The sequence below is a fragment of the Naumovozyma castellii genome, chromosome 9, assembly GCF_000237345.1.
Source record: "Naumovozyma castellii chromosome 9, complete genome".
Lineage (NCBI taxonomy): Eukaryota > Fungi > Ascomycota > Saccharomycetes > Saccharomycetales > Saccharomycetaceae > Naumovozyma > Naumovozyma castellii.
In genome coordinates, this window is record NC_016499.1 from 109,980 (window position 1) to 137,973 (window position 27,994).

The 27,994-nt window shown below is 37.0% G+C and overlaps 10 protein-coding genes and 1 non-coding gene across 11 annotated transcripts; 5 read left to right on the forward strand and 6 right to left on the reverse strand.

Moving 5' to 3' along the window:
- Positions 1-1,160: 1,160 nt before the first annotated feature.
- AUS1 (ATP-binding cassette sterol transporter AUS1) lies at positions 1,161-5,261 on the forward strand (the record flags this gene model as incomplete). The annotated part of the gene is made up of 1 exon (XM_003678032.1): positions 1,161-5,261. The coding sequence occupies one exon, from the start codon at positions 1,161-1,163 to the stop codon at positions 5,259-5,261; it is 4,101 nt and encodes a 1,366-aa protein (XP_003678080.1).
- Positions 5,262-5,425: 164 nt separating this feature from the next.
- Positions 5,426-5,498, reverse strand: NCAS0Itrna13T. The gene has a single exon. It is a non-coding gene; the product is annotated as a tRNA-Thr (tRNA).
- A 577-nt stretch (positions 5,499-6,075) lies between these two features.
- On the reverse strand, positions 6,076-8,415 carry NCAS0I00680 (uncharacterized protein; the record flags this gene model as incomplete). The annotated part of the gene is made up of 1 exon (XM_003678033.1): positions 6,076-8,415. One exon carries the CDS (start codon positions 8,413-8,415, stop codon positions 6,076-6,078), a length of 2,340 nt encoding a protein of 779 aa, XP_003678081.1.
- Positions 8,416-9,102: 687 nt separating this feature from the next.
- Positions 9,103-9,660, reverse strand: NCAS0I00690 (SRP1/TIP1 family protein; the record flags this gene model as incomplete). The annotated part of the gene is made up of 1 exon (XM_003678034.1): positions 9,103-9,660. One exon carries the CDS (start codon positions 9,658-9,660, stop codon positions 9,103-9,105), a length of 558 nt encoding a protein of 185 aa, XP_003678082.1.
- A 1,858-nt stretch (positions 9,661-11,518) lies between these two features.
- Positions 11,519-15,766, forward strand: NCAS0I00700 (uncharacterized protein; the record flags this gene model as incomplete). Its single annotated transcript, XM_003678035.1, has 1 exon — positions 11,519-15,766. The coding sequence occupies one exon, from the start codon at positions 11,519-11,521 to the stop codon at positions 15,764-15,766; it is 4,248 nt and encodes a 1,415-aa protein (XP_003678083.1).
- Positions 15,767-16,626: 860 nt separating this feature from the next.
- On the forward strand, positions 16,627-17,328 carry NCAS0I00710 (bifunctional 4-hydroxy-4-methyl-2-oxoglutarate aldolase/oxaloacetate decarboxylase; the record flags this gene model as incomplete). The annotated part of the gene is made up of 1 exon (XM_003678036.1): positions 16,627-17,328. One exon carries the CDS (start codon positions 16,627-16,629, stop codon positions 17,326-17,328), a length of 702 nt encoding a protein of 233 aa, XP_003678084.1.
- Positions 17,329-17,535: 207 nt separating this feature from the next.
- Positions 17,536-17,913, reverse strand: NTF2 (Ran GTPase-binding protein NTF2; the record flags this gene model as incomplete). Its single annotated transcript, XM_003678037.1, has 1 exon — positions 17,536-17,913. One exon carries the CDS (start codon positions 17,911-17,913, stop codon positions 17,536-17,538), a length of 378 nt encoding a protein of 125 aa, XP_003678085.1.
- A 268-nt stretch (positions 17,914-18,181) lies between these two features.
- Positions 18,182-22,408, forward strand: SEC3 (GTP-Rho binding exocyst subunit SEC3; the record flags this gene model as incomplete). The annotated part of the gene is made up of 1 exon (XM_003678038.1): positions 18,182-22,408. The coding sequence occupies one exon, from the start codon at positions 18,182-18,184 to the stop codon at positions 22,406-22,408; it is 4,227 nt and encodes a 1,408-aa protein (XP_003678086.1).
- Positions 22,409-23,243: 835 nt separating this feature from the next.
- TMA20 (translation machinery-associated protein 20) lies at positions 23,244-23,876 on the forward strand (the record flags this gene model as incomplete). The annotated part of the gene is made up of 2 exons (XM_003678039.1): positions 23,244-23,254; positions 23,342-23,876. The coding sequence occupies 2 exons, from the start codon at positions 23,244-23,246 to the stop codon at positions 23,874-23,876; spliced, it is 546 nt and encodes a 181-aa protein (XP_003678087.1).
- Positions 23,877-24,133: 257 nt separating this feature from the next.
- NUG1 (RNA-binding GTPase NUG1) lies at positions 24,134-25,714 on the reverse strand (the record flags this gene model as incomplete). The annotated part of the gene is made up of 1 exon (XM_003678040.1): positions 24,134-25,714. One exon carries the CDS (start codon positions 25,712-25,714, stop codon positions 24,134-24,136), a length of 1,581 nt encoding a protein of 526 aa, XP_003678088.1.
- Positions 25,715-25,921: 207 nt separating this feature from the next.
- On the reverse strand, positions 25,922-27,964 carry YND1 (apyrase; the record flags this gene model as incomplete). The annotated part of the gene is made up of 1 exon (XM_003678041.1): positions 25,922-27,964. The coding sequence occupies one exon, from the start codon at positions 27,962-27,964 to the stop codon at positions 25,922-25,924; it is 2,043 nt and encodes a 680-aa protein (XP_003678089.1).
- Between the last annotated feature and the right edge of the window lie 30 nt (positions 27,965-27,994).

Below are 27,994 nucleotides of genomic sequence, written 5' to 3' on the forward strand. Positions count from 1 at the left end.
AAAAAAACCGTCAGCCACGAAGCTTTGATGTCGTTAAATACACGCCGTGAGAAACTGCTCACCGTTCAAGAGAACTCCGAACTTGTTCCTTTGCGGCAATGTCAGAGTATAATAGCTAAGCCACTAAGCACAAGGTGCTTTCACTCAGATCAGCAAGTGAATAGTACCTCAAAACTGTGCAGACTACGGTCAACCACATTTAAAACTTATTTAGCTTAAAGATCCCGCAACAAAGTGCCCCCCACTCATCATAACCCAATGACTTGTTGAACAACCATTCTATACGGATGCTCAGCCTCATCATTTAGTTAGGTATACTATTTGTAATAATTCTCATGTAAAAAGTAACTGGCACGATCTATGAGCAGCATTTCTACTGCTGCCCGACTTGAAAAGTCATTGAAGCATTACTTAACAAGTGGTTTTCTCCTCTTCTTCCGCCCACACGTATTAGGAGCCAATAAGTCAGGTTACACACGTGTGCGTATGTATTCACAATTCGCGAAAATATTGAAAGCCTCATCTCGTTTGAAATCCACATTTCGTTCATTTTTATACGTAACGTTTGAAAGGCGCTCTTTTTTCCTTCAAAAAGTCGCGTCTTGTACGGCCATTCCTGTCACATCGTTCAAACTGAAAAATCAAACAAAGTTTGGTACTGAATCCAGGTACAGAGTTGCGTGCAGAACAACATTTCAAATGTTTGGTCCTCTCTACAGATGTTACTAACGCCTCTTTTCCTGGAACGAGCTCTCCTCTGTTGTTCATGCTACGTTACGTAACTCAGATGTGCAATTGTCACGGTAACTCACGTCAAAACCCCACCTCTCCACTGATTCACTCGTAGGGTTTCAATGAACTTGACGTGACTTTGCAAAGAGATAAACGATGCACAACCAACAAAAGATTCTGCCGTGTTTACTCAGGTATAGAAAAAAGCACATTCTAAACGAAGGATCCAATAAACATTCATATGACAAACATGAAGAAGTATAAAACGTAAAGTATCAAAGATATCAATTGTCTTTGAAGATATTCTATTTGCGCTCGATTTAAAATACTACTTTCGTTTTCTCTATAACCCCATATTTTGGATCATTTTCAACAACTTCAATTAGTCGACTATCATAATAAGAATTAACAATTTTTTTTCTTGGAAGATGTCACTTTCTGAATATTTTACGCCTGTGGCAGATGCTTCTGTTACATTCGATGGTACTCAAGTGAAACTTGACATTCAAGATAACATAACTGAATCCGACATTGAATCCGGTTCCTCTCAATTGCCTCAACAACTAAATGATCTAACATTTCAAGCCAATGGAGGTGAAATGGTGTTAGTTCTAGGTAAGCCAACATCATCACTGTTCAAATCTTTATTCCGTAGTAAGGAATCGTTAGAATATTCACCAAAGGGTTCCATTAAATTCAAGACAAATGAATATAAATCATACGCGTCCAAATGTCCTCATCAAATTATTTACAATAACGAACAGGATGTTCATTTCCCCTTTCTTACGGTCCAACAAACAATTGATTTCGCATTAAGTTGTAAATTCGATATTACAAAAAATGAACGTATCAAAATTAGAGATGAATTACTAAGAGAGTTTGGTTTATCGCATGTCATGGATACCGTGGTTGGTAATGATTTCGTTCGTGGTGTTTCTGGTGGTGAACGTAAACGTATTTCTATTATTGAAACTTTTATCGCCAATGGGTCTGTATATTTATGGGATAACTCTACTAAGGGTCTTGATTCTTCTACCGCTTTGGATTTTCTTTCCATCCTAAAAAAAATGACTGAAGCAACTAAATCTGTAAATTTGGTCAAGATTTCTCAGGCAAGTGATAAAATTGTTAATAAATTCGATAAAATATTAATGCTCTCTGATTCGTATCAAGTTTTCTATGGTACTGTCGATGAATGTTTAATTTATTTCCGTGATACTTTAGCTATTCCAAAGAATCCAAATGATTGTATTATTGAATATTTGACCTCTATTTTGAATTTACAATTTGATAATACTGATTCTTCCGTTGCTTCTATCAGCAGTTCAACTAAGGGGAAAATAACTTCTCATGTTACAGATTTGGCTGTTACTCCATCTTCTGAACTTGATTTATATCATTTGTGGATTAAATCGAAAAACTATCAACATTGGAAAAATGTGATCACCAAATCTAGTAGCACCATCGAATCAACTTCTCTAAATCCCGCTGATGTCACCCCAGTTTTCAAGATTTCATTACCAACTCAAATTAGATATTGTACTCAAAGAGCTTTCCAAAGAAGTTTGGGTGATAAAATCTATTTAACAGCACAAACCATATCGGTTATTATCCAATCTTTAGTTATTGGGTCTTTATTCTATGATATTCCACTCTCTACTCTTGGTTCTTATTCAAGAGGTTCATTAACTTTCTTTTCCATTCTATTTTTCACTTTCCTGTCTTTAGCTGAAATGCCTGCTGCCTTCCAAAGACAACCAGTAGTGAGTAAACAGGCCCAACTTCATTTTTACTATGCATGGGTCGAAACGTTGGCAACTACTTTCTTCGATTATACCTTCAAATTACTTTTGGTCATTATTTTTAGTATCTTACTATACTTCTTAGCCCATCTACAATATAATGGTGCCAGATTTTTCATTTTCCTATTGTTTTTGGCTGTGTATAATTTTGCCATGGTCTCATTATTTTCCTTAGCGACATTAATATCTCCAACTCTGTCAATTGCAAACTTATTAGCTGGTATCCTATTATTGGCCATTGCTATGTATGCATCTTATGTCATTTATTTGAAGGATATGCATCCTTGGTTCGTTTGGATTGCATACTTAAACCCAGCCAGATACGCTATGGAAGCAATCTTAGCAAATGAATTGTATAATCTAAAATTGGACTGTAAGGACTCCATTGTTCCAAGGGGCCCCACATATGATAACGTCTCATTTACAAGAAAGGCATGTGCTTGGCAAGGTGCTACATTGGGTAACGATTATGTTAGAGGAAGAGATTATTTATCTCAAAGTTTACACTATTCATATAGCCACGTTTGGAGAAATTTTGGAATTATCATTGCTTTCCTGGTCTTCTTTGTCTTCTGTTCTCTAGTTTCAGCCCATTATGTTAAACCAATATTAAATAAGGAAAGAACTCCTGAATGGCTCAAAAAGTTGAAGAGATCATCTCTATTTCGTTCTAAGACCCCATTGGTCATGAGTGATTCCATTGAAATGGAAAAGGTTACATCTTTCTCTTCCTTATCTTCAGATAGTCCCATTATTATTGATATGCAAAACAACAGTGGTACCCTTTCCGAATCTGTTGAAACTCAAAAGCATCTAATTTCTTGGAAGAATATAAACTACACCATAGGTGATAAAAAGTTGATAAATAACGTTTCTGGGTTCATTGGTTCTGGTCTAACTGCTTTAATGGGTGAATCGGGTGCTGGTAAGACAACATTATTGAATGTATTAGCCCAACGTATCGAGAGTGGTGTTGTTACTGGTGAACTACTGATTGATGGTAAACCATTGACAAATGAAAACGCTTTTAGAAGAAGTATCGGGTTTGTCCAACAACAAGATTTACATTTAGATTTGCTAACTGTCAAGGAATCACTGGAAATATCTTGTAGATTGAGAGGTGATGGTGACATGAAGTATTTGGAAACAATCTCATCTTTGTTGAAGTTGCCAATGAACAAGCTGGTTGCTAAGCTATCTCCCACTCAAAAAAAATTACTGTCTATTGGTGTTGAATTGGTCACTAAACCTTCATTGCTTTTGTTCTTGGATGAACCTACTTCCGGTTTAGATTCTGAGGCAGCTCTTACCATCGTCAAGTTTTTGAAAAAGCTTTCTCAACAAGGTCAAGCCATTTTCTGTACCATCCATCAACCCAGTAAGAGTGTAATTAGCTATTTCGATAATATCTTTTTACTAAAGAGAGGTGGTGAAAGTGTGTTTTTCGGACCAACAAAGGATGCTTGTGATTATTTCATATCCAAAGACCCAAGTCTTACTTTTGACTCTGAATATGATAACCCCGCTGATTTTATTATCGATGTTGTCGGTGGAACTACTCAAAATGAAGAAATTGTTGAAAAAGAAAATAATTGGGCAAATATATGGGAAAACTCATTTGAAAAAGGTGCTATCGAAAACGATCTTTTGTCACTCGAAAGGGAGGCTTTAAGTGAAAATGTAGATTATTCAACATCTGTTTGGGAACAACCAAGCTACTGGAAGCAATTACTTTTAATTTCGAGGAGACAATATCTATGCACAAAGAGAGATAAAACATATGTTGCCGCTAAGTATCTATTAAATTCAGGAGCTGGGCTTTTCATCGGTTTTTCATTTTGGAATATTAAGAAAAATCTCAGTGGTTTACAAGATTGTATTTTCTTCTGTTTTATGGCACTTTGTGTTTCATCACCTTTAATTAATCAAGTTCAGGATAAGGCATTGAAATCAAAAGAGGTCTTTATTGCAAGAGAATCAAGGTCAAATACATACCATTGGTCGGTACTTTTACTTTCTCAGATTATAATTGAAATGCCGCTGGCTTTAACAAGTTCAACACTATTTTTCTTGTGTGCGTACTTCTGTTGTGGATTTGACAACTCTCCCCATATTGCAGGTGTCTTCTATTTGAACTACATTCTCTTTTCAGCTTATTATTTAACATTTGGTTTGTGGTTAATATATGCTGCACCAAATCTACAAACAGCTGCTGTTTTCGTTGCCTTTTTCTATAGTTTTACTGCTTCATTCTGTGGTGTTATGCAACCATATGGTCTTTTCCCTGGATTTTGGAAATTCATGTATAGAGTTTCACCTTACACTTATTTCATCGATACATTCGTGAGTTTGTTACTTCATGATAGAGAGGTCGTTTGTGGTAATATGGAATTGGTGCCAGGCCAACCACCTGTGGGTCAAACGTGTGGCCAGTTTATGGCAGCTTATATCGAAGAATATGGTGGTTATTTGAAGAATCCAAATACTTTTACAGTTTGCGGTTATTGTACTTACACTGTTGGTGATGATTTCTTAGAAGTGCAAAATATGAGTTACGGACATAGATGGAGAAATTTTGGTATCGAATGTGCTTTTGTTGCCTTCAACTTTGTAGCCATGTTTGTTGGTTACTATATGACATACATTAGCAAAGTATGGCCTAAAGTCTTCAGAGTTGTTGGAAGATTATTCTCTATCAGGTCACTATTTACCAAGGCCTCCAAGTAGATAAATTTTTATGATGTAAAAATATACCCATATACTAATAACTTTATTATAGATTAACTTCGAAAGAAAAGTACTTTGAGACTTGCATAAATCACAAGTTCGACTTTGAAATACGAACTGTATTTAATAGAGTTGGTCCAATATAAAAAAAGTATAAACACAAATGCTTCCAACCAGATTTGAACTGATGATCTCCACATTACTAGTGTGGCGCCTTACCAACTTGGCCATAGAAGCTTTTAAATTCGAATTTTTTGGTTTTAAGTGAGGAACCGATATTGGAGAAAACCAATTTTTTCTGTTTTCTACCCTAACTGGTTCAATACTTTACATGTACGTAGTTAATATTTTTGGTTTTTATCGACACTTTAACTATTTTTCGTCTTATGAACTCCATATGACTTTTAAAAATTATGTAAATTAACTTCTTATCCAAGGCAGTTAGTAAATTAAAAGAATGTGATAAAGAGTCTGGTTACCTGCCTGACAGGTTCAAGAATAGTAGTATAAACATTGAATTATTAATTTAGAGAGCCCTACCAACCTGTTGGAAAGAGCTTTTAAATGAGCGCTTCATTCATCATTTTTGTTAAAAATTTCTTTATCGTAAGAGGTAATTACTTAAAAATAAAAATTGTTCAAAGTTTTTTTTTTTTTAGAGGTTTTGAAGAAAAAAAAGATACCCCCATTAAAATTCTTTAGTTGATGCTAGTTATTTTTAATTGAAATTATGTAGTGTCTGTACATTAAATGTCTTACTTATTATCTTATGCATTATATATTTTTTGATAAAACTGTTGGTATTCTGTTTGTATCATGCTTCTAGTTTATTTTGGTAAAAGGAAATTCTTTCTGCCCATTTTTTATTGACTAAGACTCTTTTCCTTTTCAATGAAAGAATATCCATCTTGGAACACCAACCAGACTGGTTGAATTTCTCCTCTAAGTGAGCGAATCTTTCGTCTTCAATCCTTTGTTGATTGATTAATAGGTTAATATATTCGTTCATCGTCATTGGCTCAGAGTCATCTTTTAAAGTTTCATTAGGAGTCTCTGAGTTTGGGGTTGAAGTAGAGTTCACATTATTAGATTTGGGTTGATCTGAATCGTTAAAAAGTTGATCAAAAACAATATTTGATTGACAATTACCATATGCATTTTTACTATCTGTTACTGTGACTACGGGCACCCTCTTTGTTAACTCATCGATATCAACAAGAACTTTTCTTTCTAAATTGACAGTTGATGAAGAAACATTATTAGATGTACCCAGTCTACCTTTTGCAGAGGGTTTTGAACTAAAGTAATCATGCATTGAGTCAATATGACTCGTATTTTCTGAAGGTATTCGTTGCTTCATATCTAATGGAGAGATGGGTGATGAAATATTTGATTTTGGGGAAGGCTTCAAGTTATGTTTATATGCGGTCGAAGTATTGTTATTATTAACACCCGGGTATGAGTCAATTCTTTTAATGGAATTCCCACTAATTATTCTGGAAAATCCTCTTTTCATTTTGGATCCCAGGGAAGAAGTTCTTGCAAGTTGCTTATGTGGATCTGCAAAAGAATTTTGTGGTTCATCTAATGCAGAGTTAGTCTTCAATAGATCAAAGGTGGGTCCCTTGGAATATGCGGATGTGTTCATGATGCTGTTTGATCGTAATTTAGCCAACTCATATGGTGGTGCAGTGGTCAATGGAGTAGTTGGGTTATTAGCTAGGTTTTTGACTGATTTTTTCCTCAATATTGCACTAGATGCTCTTCTTAGAAGTGGCGGCATCTTAGAACTCTTGGCTGATGAAGTAGATTCGTTAGAATCTGAAGCTGGGGGAATCATCATCATTGATTCATTTATTGCTGTATGTTTGGATGACATACTTATTGAATCAGATAATGTCATTGCCGGGTCGCTAAGGGTATTAATTCCGGGGAATCCTATTGATAGGCCCACTTCCTTTAATGGTACGGGGGTCATGACTGGTCTTAGACTCATTTGACTTTGTTTCTTATCTATTGAATTTCTTGTTCCTGGATTCATTGGTGGGAGTTTATATATTCTTTCTTCAGAAGTCATTGAATAATTGGACATTCCCGAGGATGATTCTCTTCTGTCGATGCTTGCACTTGTATCTTGAAGGTGTGATAATTCTATGGGTCGTATTTCCACTGAGTTATCTCTTTGAGAACGGATATTTGATATTGATTTCCTTATTACTGAATTTGATGATGGATTGTTTTTCCTATGAGATGGTGTAAAGATTCCATCATTGAGGTTATCTGTGTTAAGATCTTGGTTCAACAAAGTACTGGAGAATCTATTTGTTAAGGGTATCTTTGGACTGGCAAGGTTTGAATTTCCCTCATTGTGATCATTATTAGAATTTGATCTATTGTTATTATCTGATGGAATTTCTAAGGCCTTGGATAAATCGAAAGAAGTGTTGTTTGCCTCTTCATTAATCATGTGACTAACACTAAGGTTTGCCTCTACATTTAGTTCATCGTCATTTCCACTGTTACCATCAACTTCGTCAGTATTTTCCGGTAAGTTATTTTCAATGATTTGTACGTTTTGCATGGGATATTTATGAGTATTGTTGAAATCAGATAATGTGAAAGTGTTATCATCCATTGCGTTGTTATTAGTAGTAGTAGTAGTAGTATTCGACGAAGAGATGAACCGATTCATAAACGATGGTTCGTTTGTTTCACTTGTTTCCATGTTATTTGGTGTAAATCTTGACAGTTCATCAACGTTAGGTAAAGGTGGTAGCAATGTTAATTCCTCCGTGCTTCCTATTTGATTATTCAAAAGTTTTAAATCTTGCATTGTCAGATTCTTATTACTATCAGAATGTGATAATTCAGAGGATGCAGCAATGGATATTTGTTGTTGCAATTGTGACACTCCATCTTCTTCATGAGTGGTGGAGACTCTCGTTACGTTTGATAAATCATGGGATTCCATTGCCCGTAGTTCATCCATGTCTTCCTCTTCCTTTATATCTTGCAGCTGCGTACTCACTGCCGTTGCTGTGGAACTTGGCGTATTGCTTGTTGGTATGCTCGAGAGCTTCTGTTGTTGCATGCCTTGATTAGTTGTTTCCGTTGTAGTGTTATTATATTGGTTCAATAAAGTTATATTTCCCATATCAAATCAAAGGATGGGTTGCTGTAATTGAAGACTCATAAAAAAAAATTCCTCCTGTTGTTTGTTCCAACGATCTTGATCTAAAAGGTTAAAAAGGGTAGTGAGTATTTACAGGCAATAGTTAGCTAAATAAGGATAAATATGAAAGTTTGTTACGCCAAGAAGGGAAAAAGGGAAGGTTATGGAAACTAGAATAGAATAGATATCCACGGTGAGTGCTACGATGGAATAAGCTCATCGGGTTCCTGTGCAAGACGAATTGTTGCGAATTGTGAATTCCCAGATTTGAAAAATTTCAGAATTTTTTTCTTTCGAGAGGCAAAAAAAATTGAAAAATTGAAAAATTGAAAAATTGATAAAAAAAATTTCTTTTCTCGAACGGAGATCCGCATTTCTTTTTATTTCCGCGTGGGGCCGATTATGTAATCGTGGGAAATGAGTTGCCCTTATTGTTTTGTTTTGTTTAGTTATGTTATGTAATAGTGCGTATATGTAAAGACAATGCAAAATAAGATCATTAAACTAAGTATAACATTAAATTTTCTACAAAAAGGGACATACCTGTAGCGTAGCTATATCGATTTCTAGTATGAAACGTATAATAATTATGTTATAATTTTCCTTTAATACCGTGTTATCGTAAATAAATTTTTAGAATGAGAAATATAGATTATTCTATTCTATAACTTATAACAACAAAGCGGCGGCAGCGGCGAAAGCACCCATACCGACAACAGCCTTAGCGGCACCGTTTTCAGTTTGCTGAGAAACGGTAGCTTGGATTTGACCATCGTCAATTTGAGAGATGGCGGCGACAGCAGAAGAGGAAGCAGCAGCCTTGGTGGAGACGGTGGTAGCCTTAGCAGAAGAAGAGGAGGAAGCAGCGGCAGAAGAAGAAGCGGAAGAAGAAGCTTCGACGAAAGAAGAGGAAGCAGCTTCAACAGAAGAGGTAGCGGCAGCGGAGGTAGCTGGAGCAGCAGAAGAAGCAGCAGCGGAGGTGGCTGGAGCACCGACAATGGAGTCGATTTGAGCCTTTAATCTGGAAGAGTACCATGGCAATTGGGTCAACATGGAGGAGACACCGGCCATGTCGACTTCGCTGTACATGGAAGTGTAAGAGTGGTCGGTGGCACCAGCCAAAGCCATACCGATACTTAAGACACCAGCTGGCATGTCATCCAAAGTGAAACCGGTACCTGGGGTGGTAGCCAAGGACATGTAGTCACCCAAGTTTGGAAGAGACATCTTGCAACAAGACGTTTAATTCAGCGATTTGAGTGGCGGATTGGGCAGAGGCCATGGCGGCGACAGCTAAGACAACAGCGATCTTGGAGTACATTATAATGGTTATAGGGAAGCGAGTGGATAGGTTATACGGATTTTTTGAAAGGGAAGAGAGAGAGAGAGAAAGATGAAAAAGAACAATAAAATGAGGCCAAGAGAAACAAAACACAAGCTTCTTATTTATATATGCTGGATAAGTGGCAGATTCACGAGTGAGTGCCGGGAACGAGAACGAGCAATGTTCTGTCAAAAAACACCATCCGTCATGATGGTGGTCTGATCAGAGAAATGGCAGCAGAATGGACATTGTTTCTTTACAATGAGAATTTCCCTTCTGAGAAACGATCGTGTTGCTCGAGACGCTCTTTGTTCGAGCGTTTGACAGGCGGCAGGCGCGCCCTTACACCGCACCTCACCGCTTGTCTCGTTTAACGAACTGCTTCCACGGGTGTTCTCAGGCGACCCGCGGATACGCGTTTTCTGCAACAAGACCACAAAAACGTCTGGCCCAATCAATTGCTATATATAGCCGCCCAGCTATACGTGTTCGTACGAGACTATACCATGCTATACGGGCACACGTCATATTACGATGGGGAGCGATTGTTCAATTGTTCAATCCATACCAACGCCAGCTGAGATGAGATGAGATGCTGGTAGCGAAAGTCAGGGTTTCTCGTTGAAAGGTGTCTGTAATACCTCCGCGCCAGTTAAAAATTATATCTGTAGTCTTTAGTCTTCAGATAATAAGTCTTGTCACTAGACCACGAACTGCCCTTTACTATGAGTTTCGAAACCTGGTTTATCACCTAAGTAATAAATATTAATAATAAATAAATACCCAAAGGGTCCAGTTGTCAAAGACATCTTAACATGGTAGCCTATATACGTTAGCATATGACAGAGTTTTGCATAAGAAGTGATCGATCGGACTGTGTCCCTCCGAAGGCGGCAAACCAACGGTTACCTGTATTGAAAAACTAATAACAGAGGGTTATGGACACTGTGTCATAACGCTAACAACAACAACTTCCTTTTGAGCAAATTACATAATATTGATTTTGTTATTTATTTGGTATTCCTAAGTGGAATTATTTTTTTAATTTTAGTAAAAGAGTGGCATTAAGCTGGTTTGACAAAGTAAAAAAATAAAAAAAAATAAACGTCTTTCTTTAATATTCAGTATTAATAAACGTAACCCAGATATGGTTTTGGCTTATTTTATTGTGCAAGACTTTATTTTATTTTTTAAGTTGAAGGTCTTTCTCGTAAAAATTGGTTTTTCAAATATTTACCAATTGATACACACAAATACCACCTTCAAGGTGTTTTAAATAAAATAGAACACCAAGAGAGTTCTTATAAAAATTTCGGTGTCTATTATTTTCCACTCAAGTGAACGTACTAATGAAATCTTTTAGGAACTTGTGGATAGTTTCTTCGTTCTTACAAAAATTGAAAAATCGGAAAAAACATAACAAGCTTAATACAAGTAAGACCCAAAAATTGCATATCTTGTCTCTTATCACCATTTTGACAACTCCTAAAGCTTCATTTCGAAAAACTCACCAGTTGCCTTTCTAGTTTCTGTCACAATATATTTTATCATTTTACACGTATAAATTTCCAAATTTGATAGGGGCTACCATTTTCTTGGAAATAATAAGTGACAATATAAATCCATTCCTGACAAAAACTGGGAAGGAATATTTTCAATAATAACATATACCCTGAGGAAATTGAATCTAATATCTGCGAATTTAAGTTATCACAATTGATCTCATCCATAAAGACTTTGTTTTAAACTTTCTTTCTCAAGATGTATAATCCTTACCAACAGCAAAATGGAGGTTACCAACCTGGACCATACTACCAACAAGGTCAACAACCTCAACAACAGCAACAGCAACAACCTCAACAACAGCAACAACAACAACCAAATTATCAATCGAATTTTGGATCTTTGCAACAAAATAATCAACAAAATGCTTATAATCAAAATCCTCAATATCAAACGATTCAACAAACAGGTTATAATCCTATGGGCTCTGTTCAACCTCAAGCTACTGGGAACTATTATCAGCAACAGCAGCAACAGCAGCAACAGCAACCACAACCTTTGCAGCAGCAGCAGCAGCAACAGCAACCAGCTAATGCTATGTTGAACCCAAATCAACCACAAGGTTTTAATACAATGAATAATTTGTCAACTCCGGCTCTTGCGTCCAATGCAACACAGGCAATCCAACCTCAAGGAACAGGAAGTTTCTATGGAAATATGAATATAGCCATGTCAATGCCAAATATCATGCAACCTCAAGTTCAACAACCACAAGCTACAGGAATGTATGCACCGACCACTTCTTTCCAACAACCTCAACCTCAGCAAACACAATTCCAAGCCCCTGCTGTTCAACAAGTCCAAGCTCCTCCTGTGCAACAGATTCAACCTCAAAACACTATGCAACCACTGTTACCACAACAAACTGGTTTCTACGTGCAACAATCTCAAGTACCATTAGAACCTTTAAAACCAACAGCTACAGGGTTTATCAACTCTTTTGCAAACAATGGTGTCAATAAAGAAATTAAGATTCCAACAATGAGATTATCATTTATAACAGCCCAAGATCAAGCCAAATTTGAAACGCTATTCAGAGCAGTTGTGAAAAATAGTTCAAACACCATCTCTGGTGCAGACTGCAGATCTATCTTAATGAAATCTGGTCTACAACCTACTCAATTGGCTAAGATTTGGAATTTATGTGATACTAGCAAATCTGGTGAATTATTATTTCCTGAATTTGCATTGGCTATGCACTTAATTAATGATGTCTTACTCGGTGACTCTATCCCATATGAGTTGGACAGTAAGACTAAAAATGAGATTGCCAGCTTTATTAACGCAATTAATGTCGGTATTGCCACTGAACAAAATAAAACCCCATTTGACGATTTAATGAATCAAGGATTGCAACCACAATCGACTGGGTTAATGCCAATGACAAGTTTTGGAGGACCTCTACAAGGTCAAATGACAGGTGGGATGTTGAACCCACAATCTACCGGTTATATGCCACAGACAAGTTTCGGAATGCCAATGCAAATCACTGGCGGTCCAGTAATGGCCCAAAATACAGGTGGAATGCTACAAGCTCAGATGACAGGTAACATGCCACAAACTTCATTTGGGATGCCATTACAAAATCAAATGACAGGTGGAATGCCTCCAATGCAGCAACAATTTAATTCCATGCCACAATTGTCTTTCAATCAACCACAACAGCAGCAAACACAACAACCTAATTTGGTACCACAAGCCACAGGTTATTTACCACCTTCAAATTTTGTTACTCCTTCCATGCCATTAGCTGCTCAAAAGACTGGGTTTGGTCAAAATGAAATTTATTCTCAATCTAATTTTAATAATAAATTAAATGCTGATAGTGATGAAACAATTTCCACTCAGGAAAAATCACTTTTCTATAAGATTTTTGAAACTTATGACACTGAGGACCGTGGATTAATGGAATCTCAAACGGCCGTGGAAATCTTTAGAAAATCTGGTTTAAATAGAAGTGATTTGGAACACATCTGGAATCTTTGTGATGTTAACAATAGAGGTAAACTGAACAAGCAGGAATTTGCCCTTGGTATGCATCTCGTTTATAGGAAATTGAACGGAAGAGAATTACCAAATAGACTACCACCAAGTTTGATTCCTTCTAGTACTCAAATCTTAAATGATGTTAGGGATCAATTGAAGACTGATATGAACACTTCAGAAGCTCCAAGAATTAATGGACTAGGGTATAAGAATAATGATGAAGAAAATGAATTGCCTAGTTTCAGAAACCGTAGAACTGTCTACTCTACTAATACATCTTCTCCACCAACTGAAAAATCTGTTCCAGAACCTGAAAAGGAAAAAGAAACAAAATTGGAATCTTCTATCCCAGTCTCGGAGGAAAGGACTGAAGAGAGATACCCTGAAATTAAAAGCTCTGAACCAGCTGTTCAACATATCACTTTATCAAGACCAGAAAATATTCAACGTATCGAGTCTGTGCAATACCAGATCAGGAACATATGTCAAAACCAACACATGAATCCTTCAATTCCAAATTCATTAAAGGAAAAATTTGATCATATCATCACTAAACTTCCATCATTATTCTTAGCGATTGATGACGTTGACAATAAGATCACTGCAGCTAAGATTGAATTATTTAAGAAGAAGAATCCTTCCTCCATCATTGGTACAGGTCCAAATGGTGAAATAACAGAAAACGATAGACAAAAGGCAAAGAGTAGAGCTCTTCTAAAAGCAAGAATGGCAGCACTAACAGGTAAGCCAGCTGAAGCAGTAACGGATGAGACAGAAGCATATCAAGAAGAAATTTCTAAGATATCAAAAGAAGGTGCCCAAAATAAGGATATTATTAATGATATCAAAGATTCGATTTCTGATTTATCAGCTTCTTTAAAGTCGACAATGACAGGCCGCAAAATAGATACATCTTCGAAGAATTTCGAAAAATGGGAATTTGGTATTGATTTAGAAAAGGAAGTGCAGGATTTCATGCATGATTTAGTAGTTAAGACTGACGAGATTAATGCTGAGAGTCAATCACTTTCATCAAAGGGTCAATCTGCGGAGGAAAGAGCCGCACAATTGAAGGAACAGGCTCAAAAAAAGATGAAAGAAAGATTAGCTAAGTTTGGCCTAAACAAAAGAGAATCAAGATCCAGAGGTAACAGTGACGCTGTCTCCAAGCCAGCTAGAGACTCTGTTGTTTCAAGCGCGGCTTCATCCGAATCGGCACAAGCAACTCCGTTTACGGTAGAAAATTCTTCTCCTGTGACTAAAAACGATGCACAGGAAGACAGCGAAGATGAAGAGGAAAGACTTTTAAGAGAACAATTGAATCAACTAAAGTTGAAGAAAAAGGCTGAAAAGGAGAAAAGATTGGCCGATTTGCGTAAGCAGATAGAAGAGACAAGCTCAGAAGATGTAGTCAAAGAAATACCAGAGTCGACCCCCAATACTCAAAATTCTGAAGGTGCTACAAATTCTGCACCCGTTGGCGTTAACAATGTCCAACAAAATCCACAGGTAGCACCCATGAGTACTCCTGCAGTAAATAACCAAACAGATTCTTATAAACCGAACTCCGATATATCATCTGCAGGACGTAAGATGAACCCATTCTTTAAATCTGAAGCCTCTTCCACATCCTCCTTTGATAAGAAGGCTGCGGAGGCTCAAAGAAGAATTCAAAGAGGATTGGAAAGTGATAGTGATGACGACGACGGTTGGTCAGATGATGAACCAAGCCCTTCTGGAAACAATCGCCATGAAATTTTACCTGTGCCAACAGTGCCTTCTTTACCAAACGTCTCCTCGTTAGCACAACCTTCTACTTCACCTGTTCCAGTGGCGCCACCTCCAATCCCCCAACCAACAGCAATGGGCTTATCAAATTCAGCAACACCTGCTGTTTCTACACCTTTACCATATTCTTCAGGTGCATCTAACTCTCCCACTCCAGTGGCACTTCCAATTCCAGTGGCTCCACCGCTACCTGAAGTTAATCAGGGTAGTTCTAATGCAGTCCCAATTGCACCTCCTCTTCCTCAAATTAATGGCAATTCCAGTGTAGCTGTACCAATTGCGCCACCAGTTCCAGGAATTATTGATTCTGGTGCATCAAATACACCACCAGTTCCTATTGCACCACCAGTTCCAGGAATTACAGATTCCGCAGCTTCAAATGTACCACCAATCCCTGTTGCGCCACCATTACCTCAAGTCAATGATAATGTTAATGTGAGTAGTCCACCTGTTCCATCATTACCAGTAGATAGTGGTAGTAGCTCTGCTTTCGTTCCACCTCCACCCCCATTGCCTTCCCAAGATCAAGTCAATACTCCAGCTGCTAATGATGATAACGATGAAGATGAATTTTCAGACGCTCTGTCCATTCCAGAGTCGGTAGATTCAGATGATGGAAATGAGAAACAGCCACCATCTGCTATTCCACCACCACCACCATTGCCATTTTAATGAAATCGACAGGACAGTATCTTCGCATGTGTTTCTCTATAAATTTGTATATCTAAATGATTGTATGTAAAAAAGCAAAACAACGGAATATATGTTGATATAAATGAATCTCTTTTCCTGTCATAACACATTTGCATATCACATTATTGAAGGGAACTTTTTCTCGTATATAGGTAAACCCTACGATGTATATCTACTACCGAGGTATATTATATAGGATTACAGCTAAACATTAAGCCCATTCTTCGAGAAAGCTAGGATTTTTAAAGAGCGCTTACCTAATCATGGCTGAAAGTCCGACCTAATTCAACGATTGTGTATAATACTGATTCTCTCGATTAAACAATTAGAAACACTAACAGTGTCATTTCAGGGAGTTCAGGAAACAACATATTTTTTATGTGAGTATTTTCTCTCCTTGTTTACATTTTTAGATAGGTAGTATTTTGTGTGCTTGACAGAATGTTAGATGGTAAGAATTACAATATTATCGCATTTCGTCTTTCCACTAATCAGGTAGGCCTATTATGAACCACTATTCTCAAGCTTTCATAGAAGAATAATAGTATATATTACCTTCTTGAACAATAAGGCAATTTAAATCACTTTGTATAAGGCTTGCTCTCTATAACTGACCTTTAACGTTTGCTACTGGAGAGGTGCTTTTCTTATCAAATAATGCCATTGATGTACTATAGAATACCTCCTCAATTTTCTGTATAACCGATACACAATTGTAGTCTTAGAGTATTTTTTAATATAGGGATCATTCTCTTAAAGAAAAATTGGAGTTATACGGGATCTGTAAAAGTCAAACAAATTAACTAAAGAACAGTATTCACAAGTTATCGAGACTTACAATGAGTGAATATTTGAACAAATTGACGAAATTCACTACAAGTGATATTGCGGATGGTTTACTAAATCTGCACAAAGATGGTACAGGTGGGTTCCTTCCGAATCTAACACGTCGATCAGGGAAAGGGACTACATGCGGGATTGCTTACACTGTTTTATTCGTTCCTATTGATGATCCAAGACCAACTATAAATTACATTGATGTTATCCCGGCCGATTCAATGCTCGTTTTAGCGTTACCGGTTTCGATGCAGAAGGCTTATGCACCATTTGTAACTACTACTCAAGCCATGTATGGTGGTTTGATGTCTACGAGAGCTCAATATCAAGGTTGCAAAGGAACTGTTGTGTTTGGTAGGATTAGGGATGTCGAAGAACATAAGAATTTAAATTACTCAGTCTACAGTTATGGGGTTGGTGCATGTGCTCCCAAAGCCGCTGTTAAACCTGTTCTCACGAATACCCCTTTGCAGATTCTGACATCTGATGGTGAGGTTAGAGTTATTAATCCGGGGGACATTGTTGTTGCAGATGACCAAGGGATCACTTGTATTCAATACAAAACAATGAATATGAATAAGTTTATCCGCTACATTGAAAAATCTGTAGAAGTTGACGAAAAGGTTTGTGAAGATATAAAGAGTGGTATTCCAGCAAAGGAAGCTCAGAAGAAAAGAAGAGAAGTTCTTAAAGAGTATTTGTAAATGGGAATATACCGTTATTGACAAACAAGAAAGAATTTTATGACAAAGACAACTTTTTATATTTTTTTTCCAATTCTTAGTATACACACAGAACTATTTAACAATACATAGTCATGGTAATATAAGAGCGATTTTGAACGTTAGACGGATCATGTTCCATTTTGTTAGTGAATAGATGTGCAAATAGAATAAAACAGCATTTTTTCCCTAACTGGAGTAGTTCAAACGGAAAATATCATTGAAGACATAGTATGAGTTACCTTCTGGGATCAAGTGAAACACTTGAGAGAAACGTTGAGGGTTCTGTTCCTCATCAATCAATAAATCACCAGTGATCATGACAAGAACATCCCCGCTTGGAGAGGCAGGTTGTGCATCCAAAGTAGTGATTCTGTGGGCGACCTTTTGGAATGGCAAGGAAACTAACTTCTCGACAATATCCTTGGCACCTTGCAATTGACTGGTTTCGAAGGTCAACATGGATTGCTCTCTGTACAAGTTACCCAATTGAGATCTGTCACTGTCAAATTGTTGGTAGTAGAAATCGGTAAATTGTTGCGCTAAGCCGTTGAAATCCATAGACATTGTGGAGCTGGGTTAATTATTGATTGATTGATGATTGGCTCTATATTAAGGACTCCAAACATCCATTCTTAACCTCTAATTATCGATCTTGAAGTGTTCAACGTTTTAGAAAATTTTCCCAGGGGCGATTACCCGCAAATGGATATTTTCTGGAAAAGGGTAAACGTTTAACAGATTTGGCTCATGTTCCAACTTGGTGAGACTCAGATCAGGACGGTGATTATCCAAGTTTGTGCAGTTAGCAGACACCTAAGAACATCAATTAGATATGAAAAGGGCTACCTCACCATTTAAGAGGCTGTCCCATTCCAGGGAGCCCTCCCACGACGAAAATTCGAACTCCATATTCCACCACAATAGATCTACCTCCAGTAGCAGCAATCACAAGAGGAGCAGTTTCCAACAACAGCATGCACGTTCTGCCAGTGGCTCAAATGCCCCTCCTCCGGTCTCTGGTACTAATTTTAGTCATAAAAGAAACACATCGCGTGGCTCCAACTCGTCACAGAACTCAAATTTGTTGGCGGAACAGTACGATAGGGATAGGAAAGGACTAATCACTTATTGTTTCTCAAAACCGGATCCCAAAACTAATGCACCACCAAATAATTATATAACACATGTGAGAATAATTGAGGACTCCAAACATCCAAGCTCGAGACCACCATTGGACTCCAGATTAGAAAATAAGAAAAAGAGAATACTTATCTTGAGTGCCAAAAGCAATCGTCCCAAGGAGGTTCAAATGCATAAGGCTCGTGAGAATAGAGATGGATCTTTTCAGATTGGTAGAACGTGGGATCTAAAAGAATTAACTAAGATCGAAAGGGATCCTGAGAGAGACGAAGGTTTTATGATGGTAATGGGAAAGAAATATTATTGGGAGACAAATACTTCAAAGGAGAGAACTGTTTTTATCAAATCCTTGGTGAAAATCTTTATGCAGGTGGCAGAAGGTCATGTTCCTGAGTTGCTTCATTGGGATTTATCAATGTTTTATTTAGATGAAAAGAGCTATGAAAGAGCTGTAATTAGAACAATTCCAACTTCATCGACAATACCAAGCTCAATGCCATTAACTCCCCAATCTCCTCAGAATCTCATTTCTCCTGTCATTACCAATGACATTCCACAACGAAGAGTCGTCGCCCAGTCTCCTGTAAGCTCAACTCATCCATATGCAGCCACCCAAGGGAAGATTCAACTTATATCAACTCCACAAAATGCATATCCTGGTTCAAAACCATCGTTAAGCAAAGCTCCTTATTCTACTACATCCACAATGAATACAGTTAGTAACAACTTTGCCCAGCAATCACAACAATCGGCCCGTCAAACTACCAAAGCACAAGAGCAACAACCTACTCAAAATGTAATGCAGAAACAACGTTATTCTCAAGAATATCGTCAAATCGAACCACAACCAAGATCACCTCAAAGGACACACGCCTTATCTGGACATAGTTATGAACAGCAACAATTAGGCTCACCTCCGAAGCAAGGCTTCTCATCCCCTACAAAACATCCATTTATATCACCTTCAACTGAACAAACTCCAGAAGCTTCAAACCTCTATGAAAAGCTTCCTCCAAATATCAATAGGAAAGATTTTGAGTCATATGGCAACTCGGATGAATATTCAGAATCTTCCGCTTCTACTTCAAGGAAGACACCAGTTGTTCAACATCAAAAAACTAGAGAAGCTACAACTCCAAAGACACCTCAAGACAAATTCTTTCCCGGAAGACGCAGCGAAGATGAAAGTGACGAAGACATATCGGACCAAGTTCATTTATCGCATGTAAATACCAAGCAAACGTCGTCTTCTGGAGCAACTCAAAACCAACCTATTAATCCGAAACAAAATTTATTAGAAGACTTAAATGCAGTACTAGGTGAAGATCCAAATGTTAAACCTCGTAGCACAAATAACGAATCACCTGAAGTGGCGCCGCTAAATATGGGTGAAGATGGAGAGCAATTGGAAAACGATGCCGTAGATTTCTATTTAGATGAATATAGTGATGGCGGAGTAGATTTGAATGAAACGATACCAGAACCAATTCCCTTACCTGAACCTTCAAAAACAAGTTATTCCAGAGAGAGAGAAAATAACTTAGAAGAAGAAGAATCGGAGGATACAAGGGAGTTCGATACTACGAATGATCTTTCTTTTGAAAACAATGATGAAGCTCGTTATAGTAGGCAATTAGAAGACCCTAACCAGTCACATTTATATCATCAAGTTGGAACTATTCAAGAAGAGGACTCAACAGTGAATCTTGAGAAAGAAATCGGTGAGAAAGAGTCCAGCGAAGTCACAAAGAAAAATGTAGACATCGATGATGATGCCCTATTGGAAGTATTATCAAGCATAAATTGGGATGTAAATGATGATGTTGATTCATTATTGAAGAATATAGATCTGGAATTAGCCAAGACGCAACACATTTTCAACAATGGTATTTTGTCTTTGGAGAAAATTGGACCTAGTTTGGAACCATCCACCGACAATGTCAATAAGGAATGTGATAAAATGAATCCCTCTTTTACCCTATTCTTGATGGAAATGAACAATTTTTCGGAAGATATCGAATATGTTGAAAGCCAAGATAACGGATTACAAGTGGAGTATGCTAATAAGAAACTACTATGGAATACTTTGTCTGAACTGTTAAATACAGTATCTCTGGACGAAAAAACTTTGAAAGAATTACTAAAGTGCCCAATTAGAGAACGAAGCTTACCATGGCTAGATGTCCAATTGAATTCGTTGTCAAAGGCCCTAAAGGCTATTAGTGGGGACTTAAATGAAGAAGATTATAACTTGAGAGATATGGCTGCATTGAAACAGAGACGTCAGTATTATGAAAAAGTCACCGAACTTTTCTTGGAAAGGGTTGTCGAAGAAATGGGAAGCAAATTTGCCAATATTCATACTGATGGAACTTCGAACGATCAATTAACCAGCATTTTGTCCCGATTGCTCGTTTTCTCTTCCATAATTTTATTCTGCAAAGAAATATCATCCGAGCCATATAAAAAGATAGTTGAAGTATGGAATAGCAATATTCAACACACCTATAACAGTTTATGGGAGAAAGATATTCGTAAATTGACAAGCGATGAAAATGAACTGATGAGATCAAATAAAACGAATAATATGGACGAGAGTAGCCAACAACGGATTTTAACCAGTTGGAAACATTTCAAGGAAACTAAAAAGTTTAATATTGATGAGCCAACTTCAGCTAAATTTTTGTCTTCTATGATCACTTCCTTGGAAATATTGGAACAGCAATGTGTCGAATATCAAAATTTTGTAGAAAATTTCTTCCATATTTCTTCCACCCTTGATTTCAATCAATTTATTGTGAAATATCAGGATTATAACACCAGAGTGATTCCATTGTCTTCTATAGAAAAGATGGATCCAGATAGAGAATCTGCTGCAATAAAGAACCGAATGGTTTCCAGAATTTTCCAACCAATAGTCATCAGGATCATTTCATTTTTGAATAAAACTTTGAAAGCTGAGCGTTGTGCTGCTCCATCATTGATGATACTATTGGAGCAGAAAATAAAAAAATTAGACCTTTCCAATCAAGAATTCCTTCTCGATTCATTGAAGAGAATATTTACACAAGTCAAGCAAATATGGCTCGAATATGTGGATGAGCAATTGATTTATCTAGAAAGATCTGTCATTAACACTTCAAATAGAAGTATTTGTGCGTCAGTCTTAACACAACCTATATTTATCAAAGAACTATATGAATCAATTTGTTACGTTCAGAATGAAATTAAGCTAGAGGATGCCACTACGTACGAATCGTTCGATATAATGATGAGTTCATGTAGTAAATTGGCGATGACAGTGACAAAATTCTTAACAAAGAAAAATGATGGTACTGGTATCATGACTGGCTTACAAAACGAAAATCTTGCCTCAGAAGATTTAGATGAATCTATTGAACTTTTGATGAATAGTGATTGGTTAATCGAAATGTTTACCATGTTAAATGTCAAGATGTTGGGAATTTTTGACATTCCTATCCAGAATGCCAAGAAGGTATTCGACGTTGAAAAGGAAGCATATGCGGATTTCCTTCTACGTGAATCAATGCCAAAGTTAACTTCCTTTGTCCTTGGTGCTACAAAAGTAGTACAGTCTTTACCTGATAATTCTGGGAATCCATCAAGGAGAGCCGCTTACAGTAAACACAATTTGGAAATGATTCTGAAGACATATACTTCATCAGAAATAGAAGTGTTAGTGAAAAGACTGCATAAGCATTTAACAAATCATTTCTCTACGGGTCAGAATGTGGTAGTAAAGGCTGCTCTTTGCGAGAAGTTATGGTCTTGCTTACAAGGTCAAACGGTTTCCTTATATCTGAAACTATACACTTTAATCGATAGGCATTACAAGGGAACAAACATTAACTTCACGAAAAACGACGTTATTACTGCATTTGAAAAATTCAAGAAATAGATTTATATAGATATATATCTTGGAATAATTTCCATTCATTAAACTTGGAACACAATCTATATCTCTAACTTAAGTTTGCTGTTTGTGTGTATTACAAAGTTAACGCCCCAATAAATATCCGTGGAAAGCGACTTACAGACAGGATGAAAAAATTATAAATTGTGCTCGAGTTGTCAAAATTTAATACATGTGAACTTCTCAGACTATTTCTTATGGTTATTCTTGGAATGTTTAAAAGAACCATCCTTATGCAAGGGAAATACGCATATCAGTGAGGATTCGTCCGAGATTGTGTTTTTGCTGGTTGAAATTTAATTAAACCAGACCTGCTCCTCATTGTCGCCAGTTAGATGTTCGCTTCATGAACATCTCAGATAATGTAGGGAATTTTTGGAATACTTTTATTTTCTAATCATGAATTTTCCCATCAAGATAACCGATGAGAGAAGGAGTATTAGGAAAATCGGGACTATTTTATTGATTGACATTATTGTTCAATTCCTTTTCTTAAATTGAACTCTAAGAACTATTGTGAGGTCACAATAATCAATTTAGGAATTAGAATTGTCAATAATGAAATAGCACTGATACCCGCCGCCTTCGTTAACTGTATGTGTGTAATTGATATATAAACATATCCTGTCCCAATGCCACGGTGAATAAAGCCTTTTAAATTGGTGGCATTTATTTTCTTGCAAGTAAAACGACGTAGAGAAGTTTATGGTAGAAATTTCAAATCAATTTTGAAGTTTGAAAAAAAGTTTCTTACCAAGGATTGATATTAACCATCTCGACAGTTTGAAGGACTTCAGTTATAAGAAACCAAAGCTCCAATATGTTCAGAAAGTATGCAACCGACTAGTGTTACTAAAGATCTACCAATTGAAGAATTACTAACCATATCCGGCTCTTAACCCTTTAAACTTCAAATAGATTCACCAGAGAAGATATCCATTCACGTTCCAAAGTTAAATCTTCCATTCAAAGAACTTTGAAAGCCAAATTGGTGTCTCAGTACCCAAAATTAGAGGAAGTGATAGATGAATTGATACCAAAGAAAAGTCATATCGAGTTAATTAAGTGTGAAGATAAGATACAATTATACACCGTTGATGGTGAAGTTTTATTCTTCCAACAATTTGACGAATTAATTCCTACTTTGAGATTAGTTCACAAATTTCCAGAAGCGTACCCAACCGTTCAAGTGGACAGAGGTGCCATTAAGTTTGTTCTTTCAGGTGCTAATATCATGTGTCCTGGTTTGACTTCTGCAGGCGCCAAACTCCCAGATGCCCCCGGTTACGAAAAGGATACAATTGTAGTAATTAATGCCGAGAATAAGGAACATGCCCTTGCCATTGGGAAGCTAATGATGAGTACTGAAGAAATCAAATCCCATAACAAGGGTCATGGTGTTGAGATGATTCATCACCTAGGTGATCCATTATGGACGTTCACAACTGATTAAACTCACTCTGAGTAAAATTTCATTAAGATGTGAGGCCATGTTTTCCAATCCAGCTAATAAATATCATAAGCAAAAAATTAGTGCATTATTTTCCATTGGCATAAGGTCCTTTAGCAACTTTATATAGATTAAATAAATCTAATAATGAATTAATATTATATAATTGAAACATGTGCATATGTGAATTTTCGATATACAGATGAAAGGTAAATAATATACAGTTATATGATAATGTGTCGTTTGGAATCATGATGTTCCTACTCCATGTCCACTTCATCATCTTTAGAAGCTGCAATGACATTATCCAAAGATGAAAACAAACCATCAAGGTCAAATTCCTTGGACCATTCGGAGACAATTGTTGTTTGTTCTTTTTGCTTATCTGGAGCCTGCGTTATACCTGTATTTATTGTTGAAGCATTATTTGTTTCTTGTCCAGAACCTTCCTTGGAAGCATTTGGCAAAACCCAACCAAGAATCTTCCCGTCTCTCCAATCATTTAAAACGGATAAACCAGCACTTGTTAGATTTGGAATACCACCTTTACTTAATCTTCCTCTCTTACGGGCTACATGAATTAAGAAATGTTTTGTAAATGTGTCGGCATCATTGGCTGGGATTGGTGGTAATTCGTAGAATTTCTTGAAACTTTCAGTCATTTCATCGTTCTTAGCTAATCTTTTTACCAGCATCAATACAGCTGGGTATGGATCAACGATATATTTGGATGGTAAGGCGTTAAGTAGTGCCAATTCTGCTTCATGTTCAGTCTTGCTCTTCTTCTTATGCTCACTTGGGAAACAAATACCTGGTGAATCTAAAATCTTCAATTTGTTATCAATCTTCACTTCTCTCAATGAGGTAGTAACACCAGCTTGGTTACCCACAGGACATGCCTTCGAGTGACCACCACGACGAGATGTGATAGCGTTAATAACAGATGACTTACCGACATTTGGATAACCGATAACACCAACAACAATGGATCTTTTCAAATTACTGTTGTTAGAATAAGTTTTCAAAGCTTCTAAAAGAGCGTTTGCCGTCACAGCTTGTGTTAATTTCTTGTTGAAAGAAGTACCATTAGTAGCACCTGGAGATGCTCTTATTGGGATCGTTGGGAAACTTGATTTCAAAACGTTCAACCATTGTTCTAAGACAAATGGAGGAACCAAATCAACTTTATTCAAAATCAAAATCAATCTTTTACCTTGACTTTGTAAAACAGCTTGTTCTACTTTTCTAGATCTAGTACCTTCTGGGTCTCTTGCATCAAGAACATATAGGATAACATCGGAGGCATCAACCACTGACTTGAAGATCTTATCGTAAGCCTTTCTAGATTTTTCTAATTCAGATTCGTTTTCTTCACTATCACTGTAAAAATCAATATCATAATCCACTACTTCCAAATCTTGGGCATCTTGTTGCAAACCCTTCTTTGGACGAGATCCATTTTCGTATTCAGCAGCTGCATGTTGAGCAGATTCAACCAATGCAGCTAGTCCATTTTCATCATCATCTGGTAGACCTGCATCTTGAACCATATTATCTTGACCTAATCTCTTAGCCTCTTGCCTAGCGAGTCTTCTTTGTTCCTTTAATAGCTCTCTTTCTTCCAAATCCTTCAACTTTCTAGCTTCAATTTCTTCTAGAATTTGAGCCTTGTAGGGAAAATTGGACGGGATACCTGGGTCCTTCTTACCTCTTGATTTCCAAGTAGGATCAGTCTTGGCATTCTTTCTTTCTTTTCTATGTAAGGCGAAGGACTTCTTTCTAATACCCTCTCTCATACGAGTAGAAGTTCTCTTGGATGTACGCTTTCTCACTCTCACCATTGTTTATTATGTTGAATATGTGCTTGTCGTTGATAGAATATATATGAGATGAAATGATATACTACTATACTGTTCATTAAAAGTACGTAGTTCGATTATTTTATGTAAGAGCTCATCGCACAAATTTTTCAAAAACAGAAAATTTTCCAAACCGTCAAAGGCGATTGTCCGAGTCGATAATAAACTATACGTATATACAATGTTAGTTCAGTCTCTATACTTAGAGAAGTCCGCCATGGGGAATGATACTCTTGTAGGAGCTGACGAGGAGTTCAATTGTATATCTGTTCCACTTCTAGTGATTTTGCTATGCTCTGGAGGTTTCGGGCTGTTGCGTACAGACTCTGGATGGAAACGATCATTCCTAGCGGGATCATGACTAGAGCTTCGTTGCTTATCCTTGTCGTAACCTAAGTTGGTCATACTTTTGCTTCTAAAATTCAGTAATTCTTCGTTACGTAATTGAGAGGTTCTTCCCATTTGAGGATTATTACTCATCTTGTCCGTATTATTATTTCCATCTTCATATAACAAACCTTCCTCCAATCTTGTGACATTGTTGAGATTTTGATCTATATTATTAAATCGAAGATACCATCTTGAGGTTTTCATTTTGATGAAGTTAATTAGACCAATTCCTCTTGATAAAACATTTGAAAGATGAAGGGGCATCCCACCTTTGCTCTTTAACCAGTTAATTAATAAGAATGCCAGCACTGCAATAAAAATGAGTCTGAAGAAGTAAGTAATAAAACTGGCAGACGATGATGAAGATGCAGTGAGTGCTCCCGAAATGAATTTTTTACCCAATGTTTCTGCTTCATTTTCACTTGGTGACACTCCTACATTTCCTTTGTTATGGTCACCTACGGCGATGTTACCTGCAGCAAATAGAAGAATTCTACCTAGAGTCCATGATAACTCATTTTCATCAATCTTGGATAAACTTTGAAAAATAGGATCTTGTTCTGTATCAACAAGCTCGGTATTACTAATATTTGTATCTACTTTAGGGAGGTTGAAACCTTCATGGAGAACATTTAAGACCCAGTTAGCTTTAAAACATGATGCGGCAAGGAAATCATCCGATATATCGTTGTATTTACCATCATGATTATTTTTCTTTAAAGTATCCCAATCAGTATTACAAAATCTTTCCACATTAAGGTTAAATTTTTCAAAATCATATGGTCCACCTAACTTAAATACGTCATTAGCGGTATACCAATATTCTGACACCCCAACAAATTTATCATTATCAAAATTGAAACCTGGAACATGAACACCGTTGAAAAGACATGGTTCATCCTTACAAGGTATATTTTTCAACAACAATGGATAGATTGATTTATTACATTGCTCAAAATTTCCTGACCCTTGAAAAGTAAATTTTTTATCTTTAAATTTGAAATCCATCTTATAACCTTTAGCCATACAGGGGTCCACCAATTTTCTTGTATGGAAATCATCGTCATCATAATCGTTTGTGTTTTCAGGTAATGCATTAACTAATTGTGCTAAATATCTTTTCCGTGCCTGATTGGCACCGAAGCCCAACCATGTACTCACGAAGACGTCCCATTCTTGCAGGTCACCATTTAGACTCCTCAAGGTTACTTTAGCGATGTCATCATGGTGCTTCTTCACTTGTTCCTTATCACTGGGTGCAAATGCAATCTGCACTGATGCACCACCCATATCCATAAAGCCGAGACTTTGGTGAGTTGCTGAAGATGGACTAAAATTTTTGAAATTATTGGAGAGATAATTTAAACTTAACCAACCGTACAGTCCCTCTAATTCACCATCGATGATATTTATTTGACTCTCACAATCGGAGAGTAAAAAATTGGTAGATTTCTTAATATCTTTACATAATTGATCCAATATCCTTTGTGACTTCTTCTTTGGTAATAATCTCATTCCTGCGGTGGCCTGGATGAAGATTGGTGTAGAGGATAATTTTTTAGGTGGTATCACATTTAATGCTTCATTTAGCAAGGGCTTGATATGTTTCTTGAAGGCCTTTTCAGGCTTATCTTCGAAAGAGGATAATCCTGGACTTGTCTTGAATGTCCAATCCGGGTTTTGCTCGATCTTGGGGACAGACTGCAGAAGTTGCAGGTCAGTGTCTTGTAGATTGTATGAGTTTGGATCTTTCCATTTGAAGATATGCAGACGAGACCCTGATGACCCGGCGTCGATGACGATACCATACCTATCATTGCTGCTATCCGTGGCCGTGTACATCTCTTGGTGCTAGCAAAATATGTGGTAAGT